Source organism: Pristiophorus japonicus, chromosome 6 (assembly GCF_044704955.1).
Source record: "Pristiophorus japonicus isolate sPriJap1 chromosome 6, sPriJap1.hap1, whole genome shotgun sequence".
Classification (NCBI taxonomy): domain Eukaryota; kingdom Metazoa; phylum Chordata; class Chondrichthyes; family Pristiophoridae; genus Pristiophorus; species Pristiophorus japonicus.
The window spans coordinates 152,810,301-152,833,057 of NC_091982.1; the positions used below are offsets into that span (position 1 = coordinate 152,810,301).

The 22,757-nt window shown below is 45.7% G+C and overlaps 1 protein-coding gene across 1 annotated transcript in view; it reads left to right on the forward strand.

Moving 5' to 3' along the window:
- The first annotated feature begins 2,965 nt into the window (after window positions 1-2,965).
- LOC139266198 (methyl-accepting chemotaxis protein 2-like) overlaps window positions 2,966-22,757 on the forward strand; it is an 88,303-nt gene continuing 68,511 nt past the window's right edge. Inside the window, exons 1-7 of the mRNA XM_070884030.1 lie at window positions 2,966-3,024; window positions 3,580-3,735; window positions 5,127-5,303; window positions 10,767-10,922; window positions 12,487-12,642; window positions 14,452-14,607; window positions 16,172-16,327. Of these exons, the coding sequence (XP_070740131.1) occupies window positions 2,966-3,024; window positions 3,580-3,735; window positions 5,127-5,303; window positions 10,767-10,922; window positions 12,487-12,642; window positions 14,452-14,607; window positions 16,172-16,327 (1,016 nt within the window). The remainder of the gene's footprint in view (window positions 3,025-3,579; window positions 3,736-5,126; window positions 5,304-10,766; window positions 10,923-12,486; window positions 12,643-14,451; window positions 14,608-16,171; window positions 16,328-22,757) is intronic.

Sequence of the window (22,757 nt, forward strand, 5' to 3'; positions counted from 1 at the left end):
CGGAGCTTGTCTGACATCAGTCGGAGCTTGTCTGACATCAGTCGGAGCTTGTATGACATCGCTCTGAGCTTGTATGACTTCTGTCTGAGCCTTGTATGACATGTCTGATCTTGTTTAACATCAGTCTGAGCCTTGTATGACATGTCTCAGCTTGTATGACATCAGTCGGAACTTATAGACATCAGTCTGAGTTTGCATGACCTCAGTCTGAGCTTGTATGACATCAGTCGGAGCTTGTATGACATTAGTCTGTTTGCATGACATCAGTCTGAGCTTGCATGACATCAGTCGGAGCTTGTATGACATCAGTCTGAGCTTGCATGACATCGCTCTGAGCTTGTATGACATCAGTCTGAGCTTGTATGACATCAGTCTGAGCTTGCATGACATCAGTCGGAGCTTATATGACATCAGTCTGAGCTTGCATGACATCAGTCTGAGCTTGTCTGACATCAGTCTGAGCTTGTATGACATCAGTCTGAGTTTGTATGACATCAGTCTGAGCTTGTCTGACATCAGTCTGAACTTGTATGACATTAGTCGGAACTTGTATGACATCAGTCTGAGCTAGTATGACATCAGTCTGAGCTTGTATGACATCAGTCTGAGCATGCATGCCATCAGTCTGAGCTTGCATGACATCAGTCGGAGATTGTACGACATCAGTCTGAGCTTGTATGACATCAGGCGGAGCTTGTCTGACATCAGTCGGAACTTGTATGACATCAATCGGAGCTGGTATGACATCAGTTGGAGCGTGTATGACATCAGTCTGAGCTTTGTATGACATCAGTCTGAGCCTTTAATGACATCAGTCTGAACTTGTATGACATCAGTCTGAGCTTGTATGACATCAGTCTGAGCTTGTATGACATCAGTCTGAGCATGCATGACATCAGTCTGAGCTTGTATGACATCAGTCTGAGCTTGTATGACATCAGTCTGAGCATACATGACATCATGCTGAGCTTGTATGACATCAGACGGAGCTTGTATGACATCAGTCTGAGCTTACATGACATCAGTCTGAGCTTGTATGACATCAGTCGGAGCTTATATGACATCAGTCGGAGCTTATATGACATCAGTCTGAACTTGTATGACATCAGTCGGAGCGTGTATGACATCAGTCTGAGCTTTGTATGACATCAGTCTGTTTGCATGATATCAATCTGAGCTTGCATGAAATCAGTCGGAGGTGGTATGACCAGTCGGAGCTTGTATGACTTCAGTCTGAGCATTGTATGACATCAGTCTGAGCTTGTATGACATCAGTCGGAGCTTGTCTGACATCAGTCGGAGCTTGTCTGACATCAGTCGGAGCTTGTATGACATCGCTCTGAGCTTGTATGACTTCTGTCTGAGCCTTGTATGACATGTCTGAGCTTGTTTAACATCAGTCTGAGCCTTGTATGACATGTCTCAGCTTGTATGACCTCAGTCTGAGCTTGTATGACATCAGTCGGAGCTTGTATGGCATTAGTCTGTTTGCATGACATCAGTCTGAGCTTCCATGACATCAGTCGGAGCTTGTATGATATCAGTCTGAGCTTACATGACATCAGTCTGAGCTTGTATGACATCAGTCTGAGCTTGTATGACATCAGTCTGAGCTTGCATGACATCAGTCGGAGCTTATATGACATCAGTCAGAACTTGTATGACATCAGTCTGAGCTTTGTATGACATCAGTCTGAGCCTTGCATGATATCAGTCTGAACTTGTATGACATCAGTCGGAGCTTGTATGACATCAGTCTGTTTGCATGACATCAGTCTGAGCTTGCATGACATCAGTCTGAGCTTGTCTGACATCAGTCTGAGCTTGTATGACATCAGTCGGAACTTGTATGACATCAGTCTGAGCTTGTATGACATCAGTCTGAGCTTGTCTGACATCAGTCGGAACTTGTATGACATCGTTCGGAACTTGAATGACATCAGTCTGATCTTGTATGACATCAGTCTGAGCTTGTCTGACATCAGTCGGAACTTGTATGACATCAGTCGGAGCTGGTATGACATCAGTTGGAGCTTGTATGACCTCAGTCTGAGTATTGTAGACATCAGTCTGAGCTTACATGACATCAGTCTGAACTTGTATGACATTAGTCGGAACTTGTATGAAATCAGTCTGAGCTAGTATGACATCAGTCTGAGCTTGTATGACTTCAGTCTGAGCATGCATGACATCAGTCTGAGCTTGCATGACATCAGTCGGAGATTGTACGACATCAGTCTGAGCTTGTATGACATCAGGCGGAGCTTGTCTGACATCAGTCGGAACTTGTATGACATCAATCGGAGCTGGTATGACATCAGTTGGAGCGTGTATGACATCAGTCTGAGCTTTGTATGACATCAGTCTGAGCCTTTCATGACATCAGTCTGAGCTTGTATGACATCAGTCTGAGCTTGTATGACATCAGTCTGAGCATGCATGACATCAGTCTGAGCTTGCATGACATCAGTCGGAGCTTGTATGACATTAGTCTGAGCTTACATGACATCAGTCTGAGCTTGTATGACATCAGTCTGAGCTTGTATGACATCAGTCTGAGCTTGTCTGACATCAGTCGGAACTTGTATGACATCAGTCGGAGCTGGTATGACATCAGTTTGAGCTTGTATGACCTCAGTCTGAGCATTGTAGACATCAGCCTGAGCTTACATGACATCAGTCTGAACTTGTATGACATTAGTCGGAACTTGTATGACATCAGTCTGAGCTAGTATGACATCAGTCTGAGCTTGTATGACATCAGTCTGAGCATGCATGACATCAGTCTGAGCTTGCATGACATCAGTCGGAGATTGTACGACATCAGTCTGAGCTTGTATGACATCAGACGGAGCTTGTCTGACATCAGTCGGAGCTTGTATGACATCAGTCGGAGCTTATATGACATCAGTCTGAACTTGTATGACATCAGTCGGAGCTGGTATGACATCAGTCTGAGCTTTGTATGACATCAGTCTGTTTGCATGATATCAGTCTGAGCTTGCATGAAATCAGTCGGAGGTGGTATGACCAGTCGGAGCTTGTATGACTTCAGTCTGAGCATTGTATGACATCAGTCTGAGCTTGTATGACATCAGTCGGAGCTTGTCTGACATCAGTCGGAGCTTGTCTGACATCAGTCGGAGCTTGTATGACATCACTCTGAGCTTGTATGACTTCTGTCTGAGCCTTGTATGACATGTCTGAGCTTGTTTAACATCAGTCTGAGCCTTGTATGACATGTCTCAGCTTGTATAACATCAGTCTGAGCTTGTATGACATCAGTCGGAGCTTGTATGGCATCAGTCTGAGCTTGCATGACATCAATCGGAGCTTATATGACATCAGTCAGAACTTGTATGACATCAGTCGGAGCGTGTATGACATCAGTCTGAGCTTTGTATGACATCAGTCTGAGCCTTGCATGATATCAGTCTGAACTTGTATGACATCAGTCGGAGCTTGTATGACATCAGTCTGTTTGCATGACATCAGTCTGAGCTTGCATGACATCAGTCTGAGCTTGTCTGACATCAGTCTGAGCTTGTATGACATCAGTCGGAACTTGTATGACATCAGTCTGAGCTTGTATGACATCAGTCTGAGCTTGTCTGACATCAGTCGGAACTTGTATGACATCATTCGGAACTTGAATGACATCAGTCTGATCTTGTATGACATCAGTCTGAGCTTGTCTGACATCAGTCGGAACTTGTATGACATCAGTCGGAGCTTGTATGACATCGCTCTGAGCTTGTATGACTTCTGTCTGAGCCTTGTATGACATGTCTGATCTTGTTTAACATCAGTCTGAGCCTTGTATGACATGTCTCAGCTTGTATGACATCAGTCGGAACTTATAGACATCAGTCTGAGTTTGCATGACCTCAGTCTGAGCTTGTATGACATCAGTCGGAGCTTGTATGACATTAGTCTGTTTGCATGACATCAGTCTGAGCTTCCATGACATCAGTCGTAGCTTGTATGACATCAGTCTGAGCTTACATGACATCAGTCTGAGCTTGTATGACATCAGTCTGAGCTTGTATGACAACAGTCTGAGCTTGCATGACATCAGTCGGAGCTTATATGACATCAGTAGGAACTTGTATGACATCAGTCGGAGCGTGTATGACATCAGTCTGAGCTTTGTATGACATCAGTCTGAGCCTTCCATGACATCAGTCTGAACTTGTATGACATCAGTCTTAGCTTGAATGACATCAGTCTGAGCTTGCATGACATCAGGCTGAACTTGTATGACATCAGTCTGAGCTTGTATGACATCAGTCTGAGCTTGTATGACATCAGTCTGAGCATGCATGACATCAGTCGGAGCTTGTATGACATCAGTCTGAGCTTGTATGACATCAGTCGGAGCTTATATAACATCAGTCTGAGCTTGTCTTACATCAGTCTGAGCTTGTATGACATCAGTCTGAGATTACATGGCATCAGTCTGAGCTTGTATGCCATAAGTCTGAGTTAGCATGATATCAGTCTGAGCTTGCATGAAATCAGTCGGAGGTGGTATGACCAGTCGGAGCTTGTATGACTTCAGTCTGAGCATTGTATGACATCAGTCTGAGCTTGTATGACATCAGTCGGAGCTTGTCTGACATCAGTCGGAGCTTGTCTGACATCAGTCGGAGCTTGTATGACATCGCTCTGAGCTTGTATGACTTCTGTCTGAGCCTTGTATGACATGTCTGAGCTTGTTTAACATCAGTCTGAGCCTTGTATGACATGTCTCAGCTTGTATGACATCAGTCTGAGCTTGTATGACATCAGTCGGAGCTTGTATGGCATTAGTCTGTTTGCATGACATCAGTCTGAGCTTCCATGACATCAGTCGGAGCTTGTATGATATCAGTCTGAGCTTACATGACATCAGTCTGAGCTTGTATGACATCAGTCTGAGCTTGTATGACATCAGTCTGAGCTTGCATGACATCAGTCGGAGCTTATATGACATCAGTCAGAACTTGTATGACATCAGTCGGAGCGTGTATGACATCAGTCTGAGCTTTGTATGACATCAGTCTGAGCCTTGCATGATATCAGTCTGAACTTGTATGACATCAGTCTGAGCTTTGTATGACATCAGTCTGTTTGCATGACATCAGTCTGAGCTGGCATGACATCAGTCTGAGCTTGTCTGACATCAGTCTGAGCTTGTATGACATAAGTCTGAGCTTGTTTGACATCAGTCGGAACTTGTATGACGTCATTCTGAAATTGTATGACATCAGTCTGAGCTTGTATGACATCAGTCTGAGCTTGTTTGACATCAGTCGGAACTTGTATGACATCAGTCGGAGGTGGTATGACATCAGTTGGAGCTTGTATGACCTCAGTCTGAGCATTGTAGACATCAGTCTGAGCTTACATGACATCAGTCTGAACTTGTATGACATTAGTCGGAACTTGTATGACATCAGTCTGAGCTAGTATGACATCAGTCTGAGCTTGTATGACATCAGTCTGAGCATGCATGACATCAGTCTGAGCTTGCATGACATCAGTCGGAGATTGTACGACATCAGTCCGAGCTTGTATGACATCAGGCAGAGCTTGTCTGACATCAGTCGGAACTTGTATGACATCAATCGGAGCTGGTATGACATCAGTTGGAGCGTGTATGACATCAGTCTGAGCTTTGTATGACATCAGTCTGAGCCTTTCGTGACATCAGTCTGAACTTGTATGACATCAGTCTGAGCTTGTATGACATCAGTCTGAGCATGCATGACATCAGTCTGAGCTTGCATAACATCAGTCGGAGCTTGTATGACATCAGTCTGAGCTTACATGACATCAGTCTGAGCTTGTATGACATCAGTCTGAGCTTGTATGACATCAGTCTGAGCTTGTATGACATCAGTCTGAGCTTGTATGACATCAGTCTGAGCTTGCATGACATCAGTCGGAGATTGTACGACATCAGTCTGAGCTTGTATGACATCAGGCGGAGCTTGTCTGACATCAGTCAGAACTTGTATGACATCAGTCGGAGCTGGTACGACATCAGTTGGAGCGTGTATGACATCAGTCTGAGCTTTGTATGACATCAGTCTGAGCCTTGCATGACATCAGTCTGAACTTGTATGATATCAGTCTGAGCTTGTATGACATCAGTCTGAGCTTGTATGACATCAGTCTGAGCTTGTATGACATCAGTCTGAGCATGCATGACATCATGCTGAGCTTGCATGACATCAGTCGGAGCTTGTATGACATCAGTCTGAGCTAGTATGACATCAGTCTGAGCTTGTATGACATCAGTCTGAGCATGCATGACATCAGTCTGAGCTTGCATGACATCAGTCGGAGATTGTACGACATCAGTCTGAGCTTGTATGACATCAGGCGGAGCTTGTCTGACATCAGTCGGAACTTGTATGACATCAGTCGGAGCTGGTATGACATCAGTCTGAGCTTTGTATGACATCAGTCTGAGCCTTGCATGACATCAGTCTGAACTTGTATGACATCAGTCTGAGCTTGTATGACATCAGTCTGAGCTTGTATGACATCAGTCTGAGCATGCATGACATCATGCTGAGCTTGCATGACATCAGTCGGAGCTTGTATGACATCAGTCTGAGCTTACATGACATCAGTCTGAGCTTGTATGACATCAGTCTGAGCTTGTATGACATCAGTCGGAGCTTGTATGACATCAGTCGGAGCTTATATGACATCAGTCTGAACTTGTATGACATCAGTCGGAGCGTGTATGACATCAGTCTGAGCTTTGTATGACATCAGTCTGTTTGCATGATATCAGTCTGAGCTTGCATGAAATCAGTCGGAGGTGGTATGACCAGTCGGAGCTTGTATGACTTCAGTCTGAGCATTGTATGACATCAGTCTGAGCTTGTATGACATCAGTCGGAGCTTGTCTGACATCAGTCGGAGCTTGTCTGACATCAGTCGGAGCTTGTATGACATCGCTCTGAGCTTGTATGACTTCTGTCTGAGCCTTGTATGACATGTCTGATCTTGTTTAACATCAGTCTGAGCCTTGTATGACATGTCTCAGCTTGTATGACATCAGTCGGAACTTATAGACATCAGTCTGAGTTTGCATGACCTCAGTCTGAGCTTGTATGACATCAGTCGGAGCTTGTATGACATTAGTCTGTTTGCATGACATCAGTCTGAGCTTGCATGACATCAGTCGGAGCTTGTATGACATCAGTCTGAGCTTGCATGACATCGCTCTGAGCTTGTATGACATCAGTCTGAGCTTGTATGACATCAGTCTGAGCTTGCATGACATCAGTCTGAGCTTGTCTGACATCAGTGTGAGCTTGTATGACATCAGTCTGAGTTTGTATGACATCAGTCTGAGCTTGTCTGACATCAGTCTGAACTTGTATGACATTAGTCGGAACTTGTATGACATCAGTCTGAGCTAGTATGACATCAGTCTGAACTTGTATGACATCAGTCTGAGCATGCATGCCATCAGTCTGAGCTTGCATGACATCAGTCGGAGATTGTACGACATCAGTCTGAGCTTGTATGACATCAGGCGGAGCTTGTCTGACATCAGTCGGAACTTGTATGACATCAATCGGAGCTGGTATGACATCAGTTGGAGCGTGTATGACATCAGTCTGAGCTTTGTATGACATCAGTCTGAGCCTTTAATGACATCAGTCTGAACTTGTATGACATCAGTCTGAGCTTGTATGACATCAGTCTGAGCATGCATGACATCAGTCTGAGCTTGCATAATATCAGTCGGAGCTTGTATGACATCAGTCTGAGCTTACATGACATCAGTCTGAGCTTGTATGACATCAGTCTGAGCTTGTATGACATCAGTCTGAGCTTGTATGACATCAGTCTGAGCTTGTATGACATCAGTCTGAGCATGCATGACATCAGTCTGAGCTTGCATGACATCAGTCGGAGATTGTACGACATCAGTCTGAGCTTGTATGACATCAGGCGGAGCTTGTCTGACATCAGTCAGAACTTGTATGACATCAGTCGGAGCTGGTACGACATCAGTTGGAGCGTGTATGACATCAGTCTGAGCTTTGTATGACATCAGTCTGAGCCTTGCATGACATCAGTCTGAACTTGTATGATATCAGTCTGAGCTTGTATGACATCAGTCTGAGCTTGTATGACATCAGTCTGAGCTTGTATGACATCAGTCTGAGCATGCATGACATCATGCTGAGCTTGCATGACATCAGTCGGAGCTTGTATGACATCAGTCTGAGCTAGTATGACATCAGTCTGAGCTTGTATGACATCAGTCTGAGCATGCATGACATCAGTCTGAGCTTGCATGACATCAGTCGGAGATTGTACGACATCAGTCTGAGCTTGTATGACATCAGGCGGAGCTTGTCTGACATCAGTCGGAACTTGTATGACATCAGTCGGAGCTGGTATGACATCAGTCTGAGCTTTGTATGACATCAGTCTGAGCCTTGCATGACATCAGTCTGAACTTGTATGACATCAGTCTGAGCTTGTATGACATCAGTCTGAGCTTGTATGACATCAGTCTGAGCTTGTATGATATCAGTCTGAGCATGCATGACATCATGCTGAGCTTGCATGACATCAGTCGGAGCTTGTATGACATCAGTCTGAGCTTACATGACATCAGTCTGAGCTTGTATGACATCAGTCTGAGCTTGTATGACATCAGTCGGAGCTTGTATGACATCAGTCGGAGCTTATATGACATCAGTCTGAACTTGTATGACATCAGTCGGAGCGTGTATGACAGTCTGAGCTTTGTATGACATCAGTCTGTTTGCATGATATCAGTCTGAGCTTGCATGAAATCAGTCGGAGGTGGTATGACCAGTCGGAGCTTGTATGACTTCAGTCTGAGCATTGTATGACATCAGTCTGAGCTTGTATGACATCAGTCGGAGCTTGTCTGACATCAGTCGGAGCTTGTCTGACATCAGTCGGAGCTTGTATGACATCGCTCTGAGCTTGTATGACTTCTGTCTGAGCCTTGTATGACATGTCTGATCTTGTTTAACATCAGTCTGAGCCTTGTATGACATGTCTCAGCTTGTATGACATCAGTCGGAACTTATAGACATCAGTCTGAGTTTGCATGACCTCAGTCTGAGCTTGTATGACATCAGTCGGAGCTTGTATGACATTAGTCTGTTTGCATGACATCAGTCTGAGCTTGCATGACATCAGTCGGAGCTTGTATGACATCAGTCTGAGCTTGCATGACATCGCTCTGAGCTTGTATGACATCAGTCTGAGCTTGTATGACATCAGTCTGAGCTTGCATGACATCAGTCGGAGCTTATATGACATCAGTCTGAGCTTGCATGACATCAGTCTGAGCTTGTCTGACATCAGTCTGAGCTTGTATGACATCAGTCTGAGTTTGTATGACATCAGTCTGAGCTTGTCTGACATCAGTCTGAACTTGTATGACATTAGTCGGAACTTGTATGACATCAGTCTGAGCTAGTATGACATCAGTCTGAGCTTGTATGACATCAGTCTGAGCATGCATGCCATCAGTCTGAGCTTGCATGACATCAGTCGGAGATTGTACGACATCAGTCTGAGCTTGTATGACATCAGGCGGAGCTTGTCTGACATCAGTCGGAACTTGTATGACATCAATCGGAGCTGGTATGACATCAGTTGGAGCGTGTATGACATCAGTCTGAGCTTTGTATGACATCAGTCTGAGCCTTTAATGACATCAGTCTGAACTTGTATGACATCAGTCTGAGCTTGTATGACATCAGTCTGAGCTTGTATGACATCAGTCTGAGCATGCATGACATCAGTCTGAGCTTGTATGACATCAGTCTGAGCTTGTATGACATCAGTCTGAGCATACATGACATCATGCTGAGCTTGTATGACATCAGACGGAGCTTGTATGACATCAGTCTGAGCTTACATGACATCAGTCTGAGCTTGTATGACATCAGTCGGAGCTTATATGACATCAGTCGGAGCTTATATGACATCAGTCTGAACTTGTATGACATCAGTCGGAGCGTGTATGACATCAGTCTGAGCTTTGTATGACATCAGTCTGTTTGCATGATATCAATCTGAGCTTGCATGAAATCAGTCGGAGGTGGTATGACCAGTCGGAGCTTGTATGACTTCAGTCTGAGCATTGTATGACATCAGTCTGAGCTTGTATGACATCAGTCGGAGCTTGTCTGACATCAGTCGGAGCTTGTCTGACATCAGTCGGAGCTTGTATGACATCGCTCTGAGCTTGTATGACTTCTGTCTGAGCCTTGTATGACATGTCTGAGCTTGTTTAACATCAGTCTGAGCCTTGTATGACATGTCTCAGCTTGTATGACCTCAGTCTGAGCTTGTATGACATCAGTCGGAGCTTGTATGGCATTAGTCTGTTTGCATGACATCAGTCTGAGCTTCCATGACATCAGTCGGAGCTTGTATGATATCAGTCTGAGCTTACATGACATCAGTCTGAGCTTGTATGACATCAGTCTGAGCTTGTATGACATCAGTCTGAGCTTGCATGACATCAGTCGGAGCTTATATGACATCAGTCAGAACTTGTATGACATCAGTCTGAGCTTTGTATGACATCAGTCTGAGCCTTGCATGATATCAGTCTGAACTTGTATGACATCAGTCGGAGCTTGTATGACATCAGTCTGTTTGCATGACATCAGTCTGAGCTTGCATGACATCAGTCTGAGCTTGTCTGACATCAGTCTGAGCTTGTATGACATCAGTCGGAACTTGTATGACATCAGTCTGAGCTTGTATGACATCAGTCTGAGCTTGTCTGACATCAGTCGGAACTTGTATGACATCGTTCGGAACTTGAATGACATCAGTCTGATCTTGTATGACATCAGTCTGAGCTTGTCTGACATCAGTCGGAACTTGTATGACATCAGTCGGAGCTGGTATGACATCAGTTGGAGCTTGTATGACCTCAGTCTGAGTATTGTAGACATCAGTCTGAGCTTACATGACATCAGTCTGAACTTGTATGACATTAGTCGGAACTTGTATGAAATCAGTCTGAGCTAGTATGACATCAGTCTGAGCTTGTATGACTTCAGTCTGAGCATGCATGACATCAGTCTGAGCTTGCATGACATCAGTCGGAGATTGTACGACATCAGTCTGAGCTTGTATGACATCAGGCGGAGCTTGTCTGACATCAGTCGGAACTTGTATGACATCAATCGGAGCTGGTATGACATCAGTTGGAGCGTGTATGACATCAGTCTGAGCTTTGTATGACATCAGTCTGAGCCTTTCATGACATCAGTCTGAGCTTGTATGACATCAGTCTGAGCTTGTATGACATCAGTCTGAGCATGCATGACATCAGTCTGAGCTTGCATGACATCAGTCGGAGCTTGTATGACATTAGTCTGAGCTTACATGACATCAGTCTGAGCTTGTATGACATCAGTCTGAGCTTGTATGACATCAGTCTGAGCTTGTCTGACATCAGTCGGAACTTGTATGACATCAGTCGGAGCTGGTATGACATCAGTTTGAGCTTGTATGACCTCAGTCTGAGCATTGTAGACATCAGCCTGAGCTTACATGACATCAGTCTGAACTTGTATGACATTAGTCGGAACTTGTATGACATCAGTCTGAGCTAGTATGACATCAGTCTGAGCTTGTATGACATCAGTCTGAGCATGCATGACATCAGTCTGAGCTTGCATGACATCAGTCGGAGATTGTACGACATCAGTCTGAGCTTGTATGACATCAGACGGAGCTTGTCTGACATCAGTCGGAGCTTGTATGACATCAGTCGGAGCTTATATGACATCAGTCTGAACTTGTATGACATCAGTCGGAGCTGGTATGACATCAGTCTGAGCTTTGTATGACATCAGTCTGTTTGCATGATATCAGTCTGAGCTTGCATGAAATCAGTCGGAGGTGGTATGACCAGTCGGAGCTTGTATGACTTCAGTCTGAGCATTGTATGACATCAGTCTGAGCTTGTATGACATCAGTCGGAGCTTGTCTGACATCAGTCGGAGCTTGTCTGACATCAGTCGGAGCTTGTATGACATCACTCTGAGCTTGTATGACTTCTGTCTGAGCCTTGTATGACATGTCTGAGCTTGTTTAACATCAGTCTGAGCCTTGTATGACATGTCTCAGCTTGTATAACATCAGTCTGAGCTTGTATGACATCAGTCGGAGCTTGTATGGCATCAGTCTGAGCTTGCATGACATCAATCGGAGCTTATATGACATCAGTCAGAACTTGTATGACATCAGTCGGAGCGTGTATGACATCAGTCTGAGCTTTGTATGACATCAGTCTGAGCCTTGCATGATATCAGTCTGAACTTGTATGACATCAGTCGGAGCTTGTATGACATCAGTCTGTTTGCATGACATCAGTCTGAGCTTGCATGACATCAGTCTGAGCTTGTCTGACATCAGTCTGAGCTTGTATGACATCAGTCGGAACTTGTATGACATCAGTCTGAGCTTGTATGACATCAGTCTGAGCTTGTCTGACATCAGTCGGAACTTGTATGACATCATTCGGAACTTGAATGACATCAGTCTGATCTTGTATGACATCAGTCTGAGCTTGTCTGACATCAGTCGGAACTTGTATGACATCAGTCGGAGCTTGTATGACATCGCTCTGAGCTTGTATGACTTCTGTCTGAGCCTTGTATGACATGTCTGATCTTGTTTAACATCAGTCTGAGCCTTGTATGACATGTCTCAGCTTGTATGACATCAGTCGGAACTTATAGACATCAGTCTGAGTTTGCATGACCTCAGTCTGAGCTTGTATGACATCAGTCGGAGCTTGTATGACATTAGTCTGTTTGCATGACATCAGTCTGAGCTTGCATGACATCAGTCGGAGCTTGTATGACATCAGTCTGAGCTTGCATGACATCGCTCTGAGCTTGTATGACATCAGTCTGAGCTTGTATGACATCAGTCTGAGCTTGCATGACATCAGTCGGAGCTTATATGACATCAGTCTGAGCTTGCATGACATCAGTCTGAGCTTGTCTGACATCAGTCTGAGCTTGTATGACATCAGTCTGAGTTTGTATGACATCAGTCTGAGCTTGTCTGACATCAGTCTGAACTTGTATGACATTAGTCGGAACTTGTATGACATCAGTCTGAGCTAGTATGACATCAGTCTGAGCTTGTATGACATCAGTCTGAGCATGCATGCCATCAGTCTGAGCTTGCATGACATCAGTCGGAGATTGTACGACATCAGTCTGAGCTTGTATGACATCAGGCGGAGCTTGTCTGACATCAGTCGGAACTTGTATGACATCAATCGGAGCTGGTATGACATCAGTTGGAGCGTGTATGACATCAGTCTGAGCTTTGTATGACATCAGTCTGAGCCTTTAATGACATCAGTCTGAACTTGTATGACATCAGTCTGAGCTTGTATGACATCAGTCTGAGCTTGTATGACATCAGTCTGAGCATGCATGACATCAGTCTGAGCTTGTATGACATCAGTCTGAGCTTGTATGACATCAGTCTGAGCATACATGACATCATGCTGAGCTTGTATGACATCAGACGGAGCTTGTATGACATCAGTCTGAGCTTACATGACATCAGTCTGAGCTTGTATGACATCAGTCGGAGCTTATATGACATCAGTCGGAGCTTATATGACATCAGTCTGAACTTGTATGACATCAGTCGGAGCGTGTATGACATCAGTCTGAGCTTTGTATGACATCAGTCTGTTTGCATGATATCAATCTGAGCTTGCATGAAATCAGTCGGAGGTGGTATGACCAGTCGGAGCTTGTATGACTTCAGTCTGAGCATTGTATGACATCAGTCTGAGCTTGTATGACATCAGTCGGAGCTTGTCTGACATCAGTCGGAGCTTGTCTGACATCAGTCGGAGCTTGTATGACATCGCTCTGAGCTTGTATGACTTCTGTCTGAGCCTTGTATGACATGTCTGAGCTTGTTTAACATCAGTCTGAGCCTTGTATGACATGTCTCAGCTTGTATGACCTCAGTCTGAGCTTGTATGACATCAGTCGGAGCTTGTATGGCATTAGTCTGTTTGCATGACATCAGTCTGAGCTTCCATGACATCAGTCGGAGTTTGTATGATATCAGTCTGAGCTTACATGACATCAGTCTGAGCTTGTATGACATCAGTCTGAGCTTGTATGACATCAGTCTGAGCTTGCATGACATCAGTCGGAGCTTATATGACATCAGTCAGAACTTGTATGACATCAGTCTGAGCTTTGTATGACATCAGTCTGAGCCTTGCATGATATCAGTCTGAACTTGTATGACATCAGTCGGAGCTTGTATGACATCAGTCTGTTTGCATGACATCAGTCTGAGCTTGCATGACATCAGTCTGAGCTTGTCTGACATCAGTCTGAGCTTGTATGACATCAGTCGGAACTTGTATGACATCAGTCTGAGCTTGTATGACATCAGTCTGAGCTTGTCTGACATCAGTCGGAACTTGTATGACATCGTTCGGAACTTGAATGACATCAGTCTGATCTTGTATGACATCAGTCTGAGCTTGTCTGACATCAGTCGGAACTTGTATGACATCAGTCGGAGCTGGTATGACATCAGTTGGAGCTTGTATGACCTCAGTCTGAGTATTGTAGACATCAGTCTGAGCTTACATGACATCAGTCTGAACTTGTATGACATTAGTCGGAACTTGTATGAAATCAGTCTGAGCTAGTATGACATCAGTCTGAGCTTGTATGACTTCAGTCTGAGCATGCATGACATCAGTCTGAGCTTGCATGACATCAGTCGGAGATTGTACGACATCAGTCTGAGCTTGTATGACATCAGGCGGAGCTTGTCTGACATCAGTCGGAACTTGTATGACATCAATCGGAGCTGGTATGACATCAGTTGGAGCGTGTATGACATCAGTCTGAGCTTTGTATGACATCAGTCTGAGCCTTTCATGACATCAGTCTGAGCTTGTATGACATCAGTCTGAGCTTGTATGACATCAGTCTGAGCATGCATGACATCAGTCTGAGCTTGCATGACATCAGTCGGAGCTTGTATGACATTAGTCTGAGCTTACATGACATCAGTCTGAGCTTGTATGACATCAGTCTGAGCTTGTATGACATCAGTCTGAGCTTGTCTGACATCAGTCGGAACTTGTATGACATCAGTCGGAGCTGGTATGACATCAGTTTGAGCTTGTATGACCTCAGTCTGAGCATTGTAGACATCAGCCTGAGCTTACATGACATCAGTCTGAACTTGTATGACATTAGTCGGAACTTGTATGACATCAGTCTGAGCTAGTATGACATCAGTCTGAGCTTGTATGACATCAGTCTGAGCATGCATGACATCAGTCTGAGCTTGCATGACATCAGTCGGAGATTGTACGACATCAGTCTGAGCTTGTATGACATCAGACGGAGCTTGTCTGACATCAGTCGGAGCTTGTATGACATCAGTCGGAGCTTATATGACATCAGTCTGAACTTGTATGACATCAGTCGGAGCTGGTATGACATCAGTCTGAGCTTTGTATGACATCAGTCTGTTTGCATGATATCAGTCTGAGCTTGCATGAAATCAGTCGGAGGTGGTATGACCAGTCGGAGCTTGTATGACTTCAGTCTGAGCATTGTATGACATCAGTCTGAGCTTGTATGACATCAGTCGGAGCTTGTCTGACATCAGTCGGAGCTTGTCTGACATCAGTCGGAGCTTGTATGACATCACTCTGAGCTTGTATGACTTCTGTCTGAGCCTTGTATGACATGTCTGAGCTTGTTTAACATCAGTCTGAGCCTTGTATGACATGTCTCAGCTTGTATAACATCAGTCTGAGCTTGTATGACATCAGTCGGAGCTTGTATGGCATCAGTCTGAGCTTGCATGACATCAATCGGAGCTTATATGACATCAGTCAGAACTTGTATGACATCAGTCGGAGCGTGTATGACATCAGTCTGAGCTTTGTATGACATCAGTCTGAGCCTTGCATGATATCAGTCTGAACTTGTATGACATCAGTCGGAGCTTGTATGACATCAGTCTGTTTGCATGACATCAGTCTGAGCTTGCATGACATCAGTCTGAGCTTGTCTGACATCAGTCTGAGCTTGTATGACATCAGTCGGAACTTGTATGACATCAGTCTGAGCTTGTATGACATCAGTCTGAGCTTGTCTGACATCAGTCGGAACTTGTATGACATCATTCGGAACTTGAATGACATCAGTCTGATCTTGTATGACATCAGTCTGAGCTTGTCTGACATCAGTCGGAACTTGTATGACATCAGTCGGAGCTGGTATGACATCAGTTGGAGCTTGTATGACCTCAGTCTGAGCATTGTAGACATCAGTCTGAGCTTACATGACATCAGTCTGAACTTGTATGACATTAGTCGGAACTTGTATGACATCAGTCTGAGCTAGTATGACATCAGTCTGAGCTTGTATGACATCAGTCTGAGCATGCATGACATCAGTCTGAGCTTGCATGACATCAGTCGGAGATTGTACGACATCAGTCTGAGCTTGTATGACATCAGGCGGAGTTTGTCTGACATCAGTCGGAACTTGTATGACATCAATCGGAGCTGGTATGACATCAGTTGGAGCGTGTATGACATCAGTCTGAGCTTTGTATGACATCAGTCTGAGCCTTTCATGACATCAGTCTGAGCTTGTATGACATCAGTCTGAGCTTGTATGACATCAGTCTGAGCATGCATGACATCAGTCTGAGCTTGCATGACATCAGTCGGAGCTTGTATGACATCAGTCTGAGCTTACATGACATCAGTCTGAGCTTGTATGACATCAGTCTGAGCTTGGATGACATCAGTCTGAGCTTGTATGACATCAGTCTGAGCTTGTCTGACATCAGTCGGAACTTGTATGACATCAGTCGGAGCTGGTATGACATCAGTTGGAGCTTGTATGACCTCAGTCTGAGCATTGTAGACATCAGCCTGAGCTTACATGACATCAGTCTGAACTTGTATGACATTAGTCGGAACTTGTATGACATCAGTCTGAGCTAGTATGACATCAGTCTGAGCTTGTATGACATCAGTCTGAGCATGCATGACATCAGTCTGAGCTTGCATGACATCAGTCGGAGATTGTACGACATCAGTCTGAGCTTGTATGACATCAGGCGGAGCTTGTCTGACATCAGTCGGAACTTGTATGACATCAGTCGGAGCTGGTATGACATCAGTTGGAGCGTGTATGACATCAGTCTGAGCTTTGTATGACATCAGTCTGAGCCTTGCATGACATCAGTCTGAACTTGTATGACATCAGTCTGAGCTTGTATGACATCAGTCTGAGCTTGTATGACATCAGTCTGAGCATGCATGACATCATGCTGAGCTTGCATGACATTAGTCGGAGCTTGTATGACATCAGTCTGAGCTTACATGACATCAGTCTGAGCTTGTATGACATCAGTCTGAGCTTGTATGACATCAGTCGGAGCTTGTATGACATCAGTCGGAGCTTATATGACATCAGTCTGAACTTGTATGACATCAGTCGGAGCGTGTATGACATCAGTCTGAGCTTTGTATGACATCAGTCTGTTTGCATGATATCAGTCTGAGCTTGCATGAAATCAGTCGGAGGTGGTATGACCAGTCGGAGCTTGACCAGTCAGTCGAGGAGGCGGGAGCTCGGAGCAGCGTGAGTCCGGGGTCGGCGAGAGGCCTATAAAGGCCAGCGGGAGTCGAGCAGTCAGTCGAGGAGGCGGGAGCTCGGAGCAGCGTGTGTCCGGGGTCGGCGAGAGGCCTATAAAGGCCAGCGGGAGTCGAGCAGTCAGTCGAGGAGGCGGGAGCTCGGAGCAGCGCGAGTCCGGGGTCGGCGAGAGGCCTATAAAGGCCAGCGGGAGTCGAGCAGTCAGTCGAGGAGGCGGGAGCTCGGAGCAGCGCGAGTCCGGGGTCGGCGAGAGGCCTATAAAGGCCAGCGGGAGTCAGGCAGTTCGAGCAGGTCGAGGAGGCGGGAGCTCGGAGCAGCGCGAGTCCGGGGTCGGCGAGAGGCCTATAAAGGCCAGCGGGAGTCGAGCAGTCAGTCGAGGAGGCGGGAGCTCGGAGCAGCGCGAGTCCGGGGTCGGCGAGAGGCCTATAAAGGCCAGCGGGAGTCAGGCAGTTCGAGCAGGTCGAGGAGGCGGGAGCTCGGAGCAGCGCGAGTCCGGGGTCGGCGAGAGGCCTATAAAGGCCAGCGGGAGTCGAGCAGTTCGAGCAGTCAGTCGAGGAGGCGGGAGCTCGGAGCAGCGCGAGTCCGGGGTCGGCGAGAGGCGTACCGGTGCAGCTACAGGGAGAAGGCAAAGATACAAAGGTGACGTCACAGCCTAGGGGGTAAGTGATTGGCTGGTGATTGGTGAGTAGTTTTTCTTTTTCTTCTTATATTGGTCAGTAACTTTTAACATTGTTATTACCAGTTTAAGTGTATCTAAGGGTTAAGACATGGCAGGAGAGCTCGGTCGGGTGTTATGCTCCTCCTGTACCATGTGGGAACTCAGGGACACTTTCGGTGTCCCTGACGACTACGTGTGCGGGAAGTGTGTCCACCTCCGGCTCCTGACGGACCGCGTTACGGAATTGGAGCTGAGGGTGGATTTACTCTGGAGCATCCACGATGCTGAGAATGACGTGAGTATCACGTGTAGTGAGTTGGTCTTACCGCAGGGAAAGGGTCCACAGCCAGATAGGGAATGGAAGACCAGCAGGAAGAGTAGTGCAAGGAAGGTAGTGCAGGGGTCCCCTGTGGTCATCCCCCTGCAAAACAGATACACCGCTTTGGGTACTGTTGAGGGGAATGACTCATCAGGGGAGGGCAGCAGCAGCCAAGTTCATGGCACCGTGGCTGGCTCTGCTGCACAGGAGGGAAGAAAAAGAGTGGGAGAGCGATAGTGATAGGGGATTCAATTGTGAGGGGAATAGATAGGCGTTTCTGCGGCCGCAACCGAGACTCCAGGATGGTATGTTGCCTCCCTGGTGCAAGGGTCAAGGATGTCTCGGAGCGGGTGCAGGACATTCTGAAATGGGAGGGAGAACAGCCAGTTGTCGTGGTGCACATTGGTACCAACGACATAGGTAAAAAAAGGGATGAGGTCCTACGAAACGAATTTAAGGAGCTAGGAGCTAAATTAAAAAGTAGGACCTCAAAAGTAGTAATCTCGGGATTGCTACCAGTGCCACGTGCTAGTCAGAGTAGGAATCGCAGGATAGCGCAGATGAATACGTGGCTTGAGCAGTGGTGCAGCAGGGAGGGATTCAAATTCCTGGGGCATTGGGACCGGTTCTGGGGGAGGTGGGACCAGTACAAACCAGACGGTCTGCACCTGGGCAGGACCGGAACCAATGTCCTAGGGGGAGTGTTTGCTAGTGCTGTTGGGGAGGATTTAAACTAATATGGCAGGGGGATGGGAACCAATGCAGGGAGACAGAGGGAAACAAAAAGGAGACAAAAGCAAAAGACAGAAAGGAGATGAGGAAAAGTGGAGGGCAGAGAAACCCAAGGCAAAGAACAAAAAGGGCCACTGTACAGCAAAATTCTAAAAGGACAAAGGGTGTTAATAAAACAAGCCTGAAGGCTTTGTGTCTTAATGCAAGGAGTATCCGCAATAAGGTGGATGAATTAATTGTGCAAATAGATGTTAACAAATATGATGTGATTGGGATTACGGAGACGTGGCTCCAGGATGATCAGGGCTGGGAACTCAACATTCAGGGGTATTCAACATTCAGGAAGGATAGAATAAAAGGAAAAGGAGGTGGGGTAGCATTGCTGGTTAAAGAGGAGATTAATGCAATAGTTAGGAAAGACATTAGCTTGGATGATGTGGAATCTATATGGGTAGAGCTGCAGAACACCAAAGGGCAAAAAACGTTAGTAGGAGTTGTGTACAGACCTCCAAACAGTAATAGGGATGTTGGGGAGGGCATCAAACAGGAAATTAGGGGTGCATGCAATAAAGGTGTAGCAGTTATAATGGGTGACTTTAATATGCACATAGATTGGGCTAGCCAAACTGGAAGCAATACGGTGGAGGAGGATTTCCTGGAGTGCATAAGGGATGGTTTTCTAGACCAATATGTTGAGGAACCAACTAGGGGGGAGGCCATCTTAGACTGGGTGTTGTGTAATGAGAGAGGATTAATTAGCAATCTCATTGTACGAGGCCCCTTGGGGAAGAGTGACCATAATATGGTGGAATTCTGCATTAGGATGGAGAATGAAACAGTAATTTCAGAGACCATGGTCCAGAACTTAAAGAAGGGTAACTTTGAAGGTATGAGGCGTGAATTGGCTAGGATAGATTGGCGAATGATACTTAGGGGGTTGACTGTGGATGGGCAATGGCAGACATTTGGAGACCGCATGGATGAATTACAACAATTGTACATTCCTGTCTGGCGTAAAAATAAAAAAGGGAAGGTGGCTCAACCTGGGCTATCTAGGGAAATCAGGGATAGTATTAAAGCCAAGGAAGTGGCATACAAATTGGCCAGAAATAGCAGCGAACCTGGGGACTGGGAGAAATTTAGAACTCAGCAGAGGAGGACAAAGGGTTTGATTAGGGCAGGGAAAATGGAGTACGAGAAGAAGCTTGCAGGGAACATTAAGACGGATTGCAAAAGTTTCTATCGGTATGTAAAGAGAAAAAGGTTGGTGAAGACAAACGTAGGTCCCCTGCAGTCAGAATCAGGGGAAGTCATAACGGGGAACAAAGAAATGGCAGACCAATTGAACAAGTACTTTGGTTCGGTATTCACTAAGGAGGATACAAACAACCTTCCGGATATAAAAGGGGTCAGAGGGTCTAGTAAGGAGGGGGAACTGAGGGAAATCTTTATTAGTCGGGAAATTGTGTTGGGGAAATTGATGGGATTGAAGGCCGATAAATCCCCAGGGCCTGATGGACTGCATCCTAGAGTACTTAAGGAGGTGGCCTTGGAAATAGCGGATGCATTGACAGTCATTTTCCAACATTCCATTGACTCTGGATCAGTTCCTATGGAGTGGAGGGTAGCCAATGTAACCCCACTTTTTAAAAAAGGAGGGAGAGAGAAAACAGGGAATTATAGACCGGTCAGCCTGACCTCAGTAGTGGGTAAAATGATGGAATCAATTATTAAGGATGTCATAGCAGTGCATCTGGAAAATGGTGACATGATAGGTCCAAGTCAGCATGGATTTGTGAAAGGGAAATCATGCTTGACAAATCTTCTGGAATTTTTTGAGGATGTTTCCAGTAAAGTGGACAAAGGAGAACCAGTTGATGTGGTATATTTGGACTTTCAGAAGGCTTTCGACAAGGTCCCACACAAGAGATTAATGTGCAAAGTTAAAGCACATGGGATTGGGGGTAGTGTGCTGACGTGGATTGAGAACTGGTTGTCAGACAGGAAGCAAAGAGTAGGAGTAAACGGGTACTTTTCAGAATGGCAGGCAGTGACTAGTGGAGTGCCGCAAGGTTCTGTGCTGGGGCCCCAGCTGTTTACATTGTACATTAATGATTTAGACGAGGGGATTAAATGCAGTATCTCCAAATTTGCGGATGATACTAAGTTGGGTGGCAGTGTGAGCTGCGAGGAGGATGCTATGAGGCTGCAGAGTGACTTGGATAGGTTAGGTGAGTGGGCAAATGCATGGCAGATGAAGTATAATGTGGTTAAATGTGAGGTTATCCACTTTGGTGGTAAAAACAGAGAGACAGACTATTATCTGAATGGTGACAGATTAGGAAAAGGGAAGGTGCAACGAGACCTGGGTGTCATGGTACATCAGTCATTGAAGGTTAGCATGCAGGTACAGCAGGCGGTTAAGAAAGCAAATGGCATGTTGGCCTTCATAGCGAGGGGATTTGAATACAGGGGCAGGGAGGTGTTACTACAGTTGTACAGGGCCTTGGTGAGGCCACACCTGGAGTATTGTGTACAGTTTTGGTCTCCTAACTTGAGGAAGGACATTCTTGCTATTGAGGGAGTGCAGCGAAGGTTCACCAGACTGATTCCCGGGATGGCGGGACTGACCTATCAAGAAAGATTGGATCAACTGGGCTTGTATTCACTGGAGTTCAGAAGAATGAGAGGGGACCTCATAGAAACGTTTAAAATTCTGACGGGTTTAGACAGGTTAGATGCAGAAAGAATGTTCCCAATTTTGGGGAAGTCCAGAACCAGAGGTCACAGTCTGAGGATAAGGGGTAAGCCATTTAGGACCGAGATGAGGAGAAACTTCTTCACCCAGAGAGTGGTGAACCTGTGGAATTCTCTACCACAGAAAGTAGTTGAGGCCAATTCACTAAATATATTCAAAAGGGAGTTAGATGAAGTCCTTACTACTCGGGGGATCAAGGGTTATGGCGAGAAAGCAGGAAGGGGGTACTGAAGTTTCATGTTCAGCCATGAACTCATTGAATGGCGGTGCAGGCTAGAAGGGCTGAATGGCCTGCTCCTGCACCTATTTTCTATGTTTCTATGTTTCTATGTATGACTTCAGTCTGAGCATTGTATGACATCAGTCTGAGCTTGTATGACATCAGTCGGAGCTTGTCTGACATCAGTCGGAGCTTGTCTGACATCAGTCGGAGCTTGTATGACATCGCTCTGAGCTTGTATGACTTCTGTCTGAGCCTTGTATGACATGTCTGAGCTTGTTTAACATCAGTCTGAGCCTTGTATGACATGTCTCAGCTTGTATGACATCAGTCTGAGCTTGTATGACATC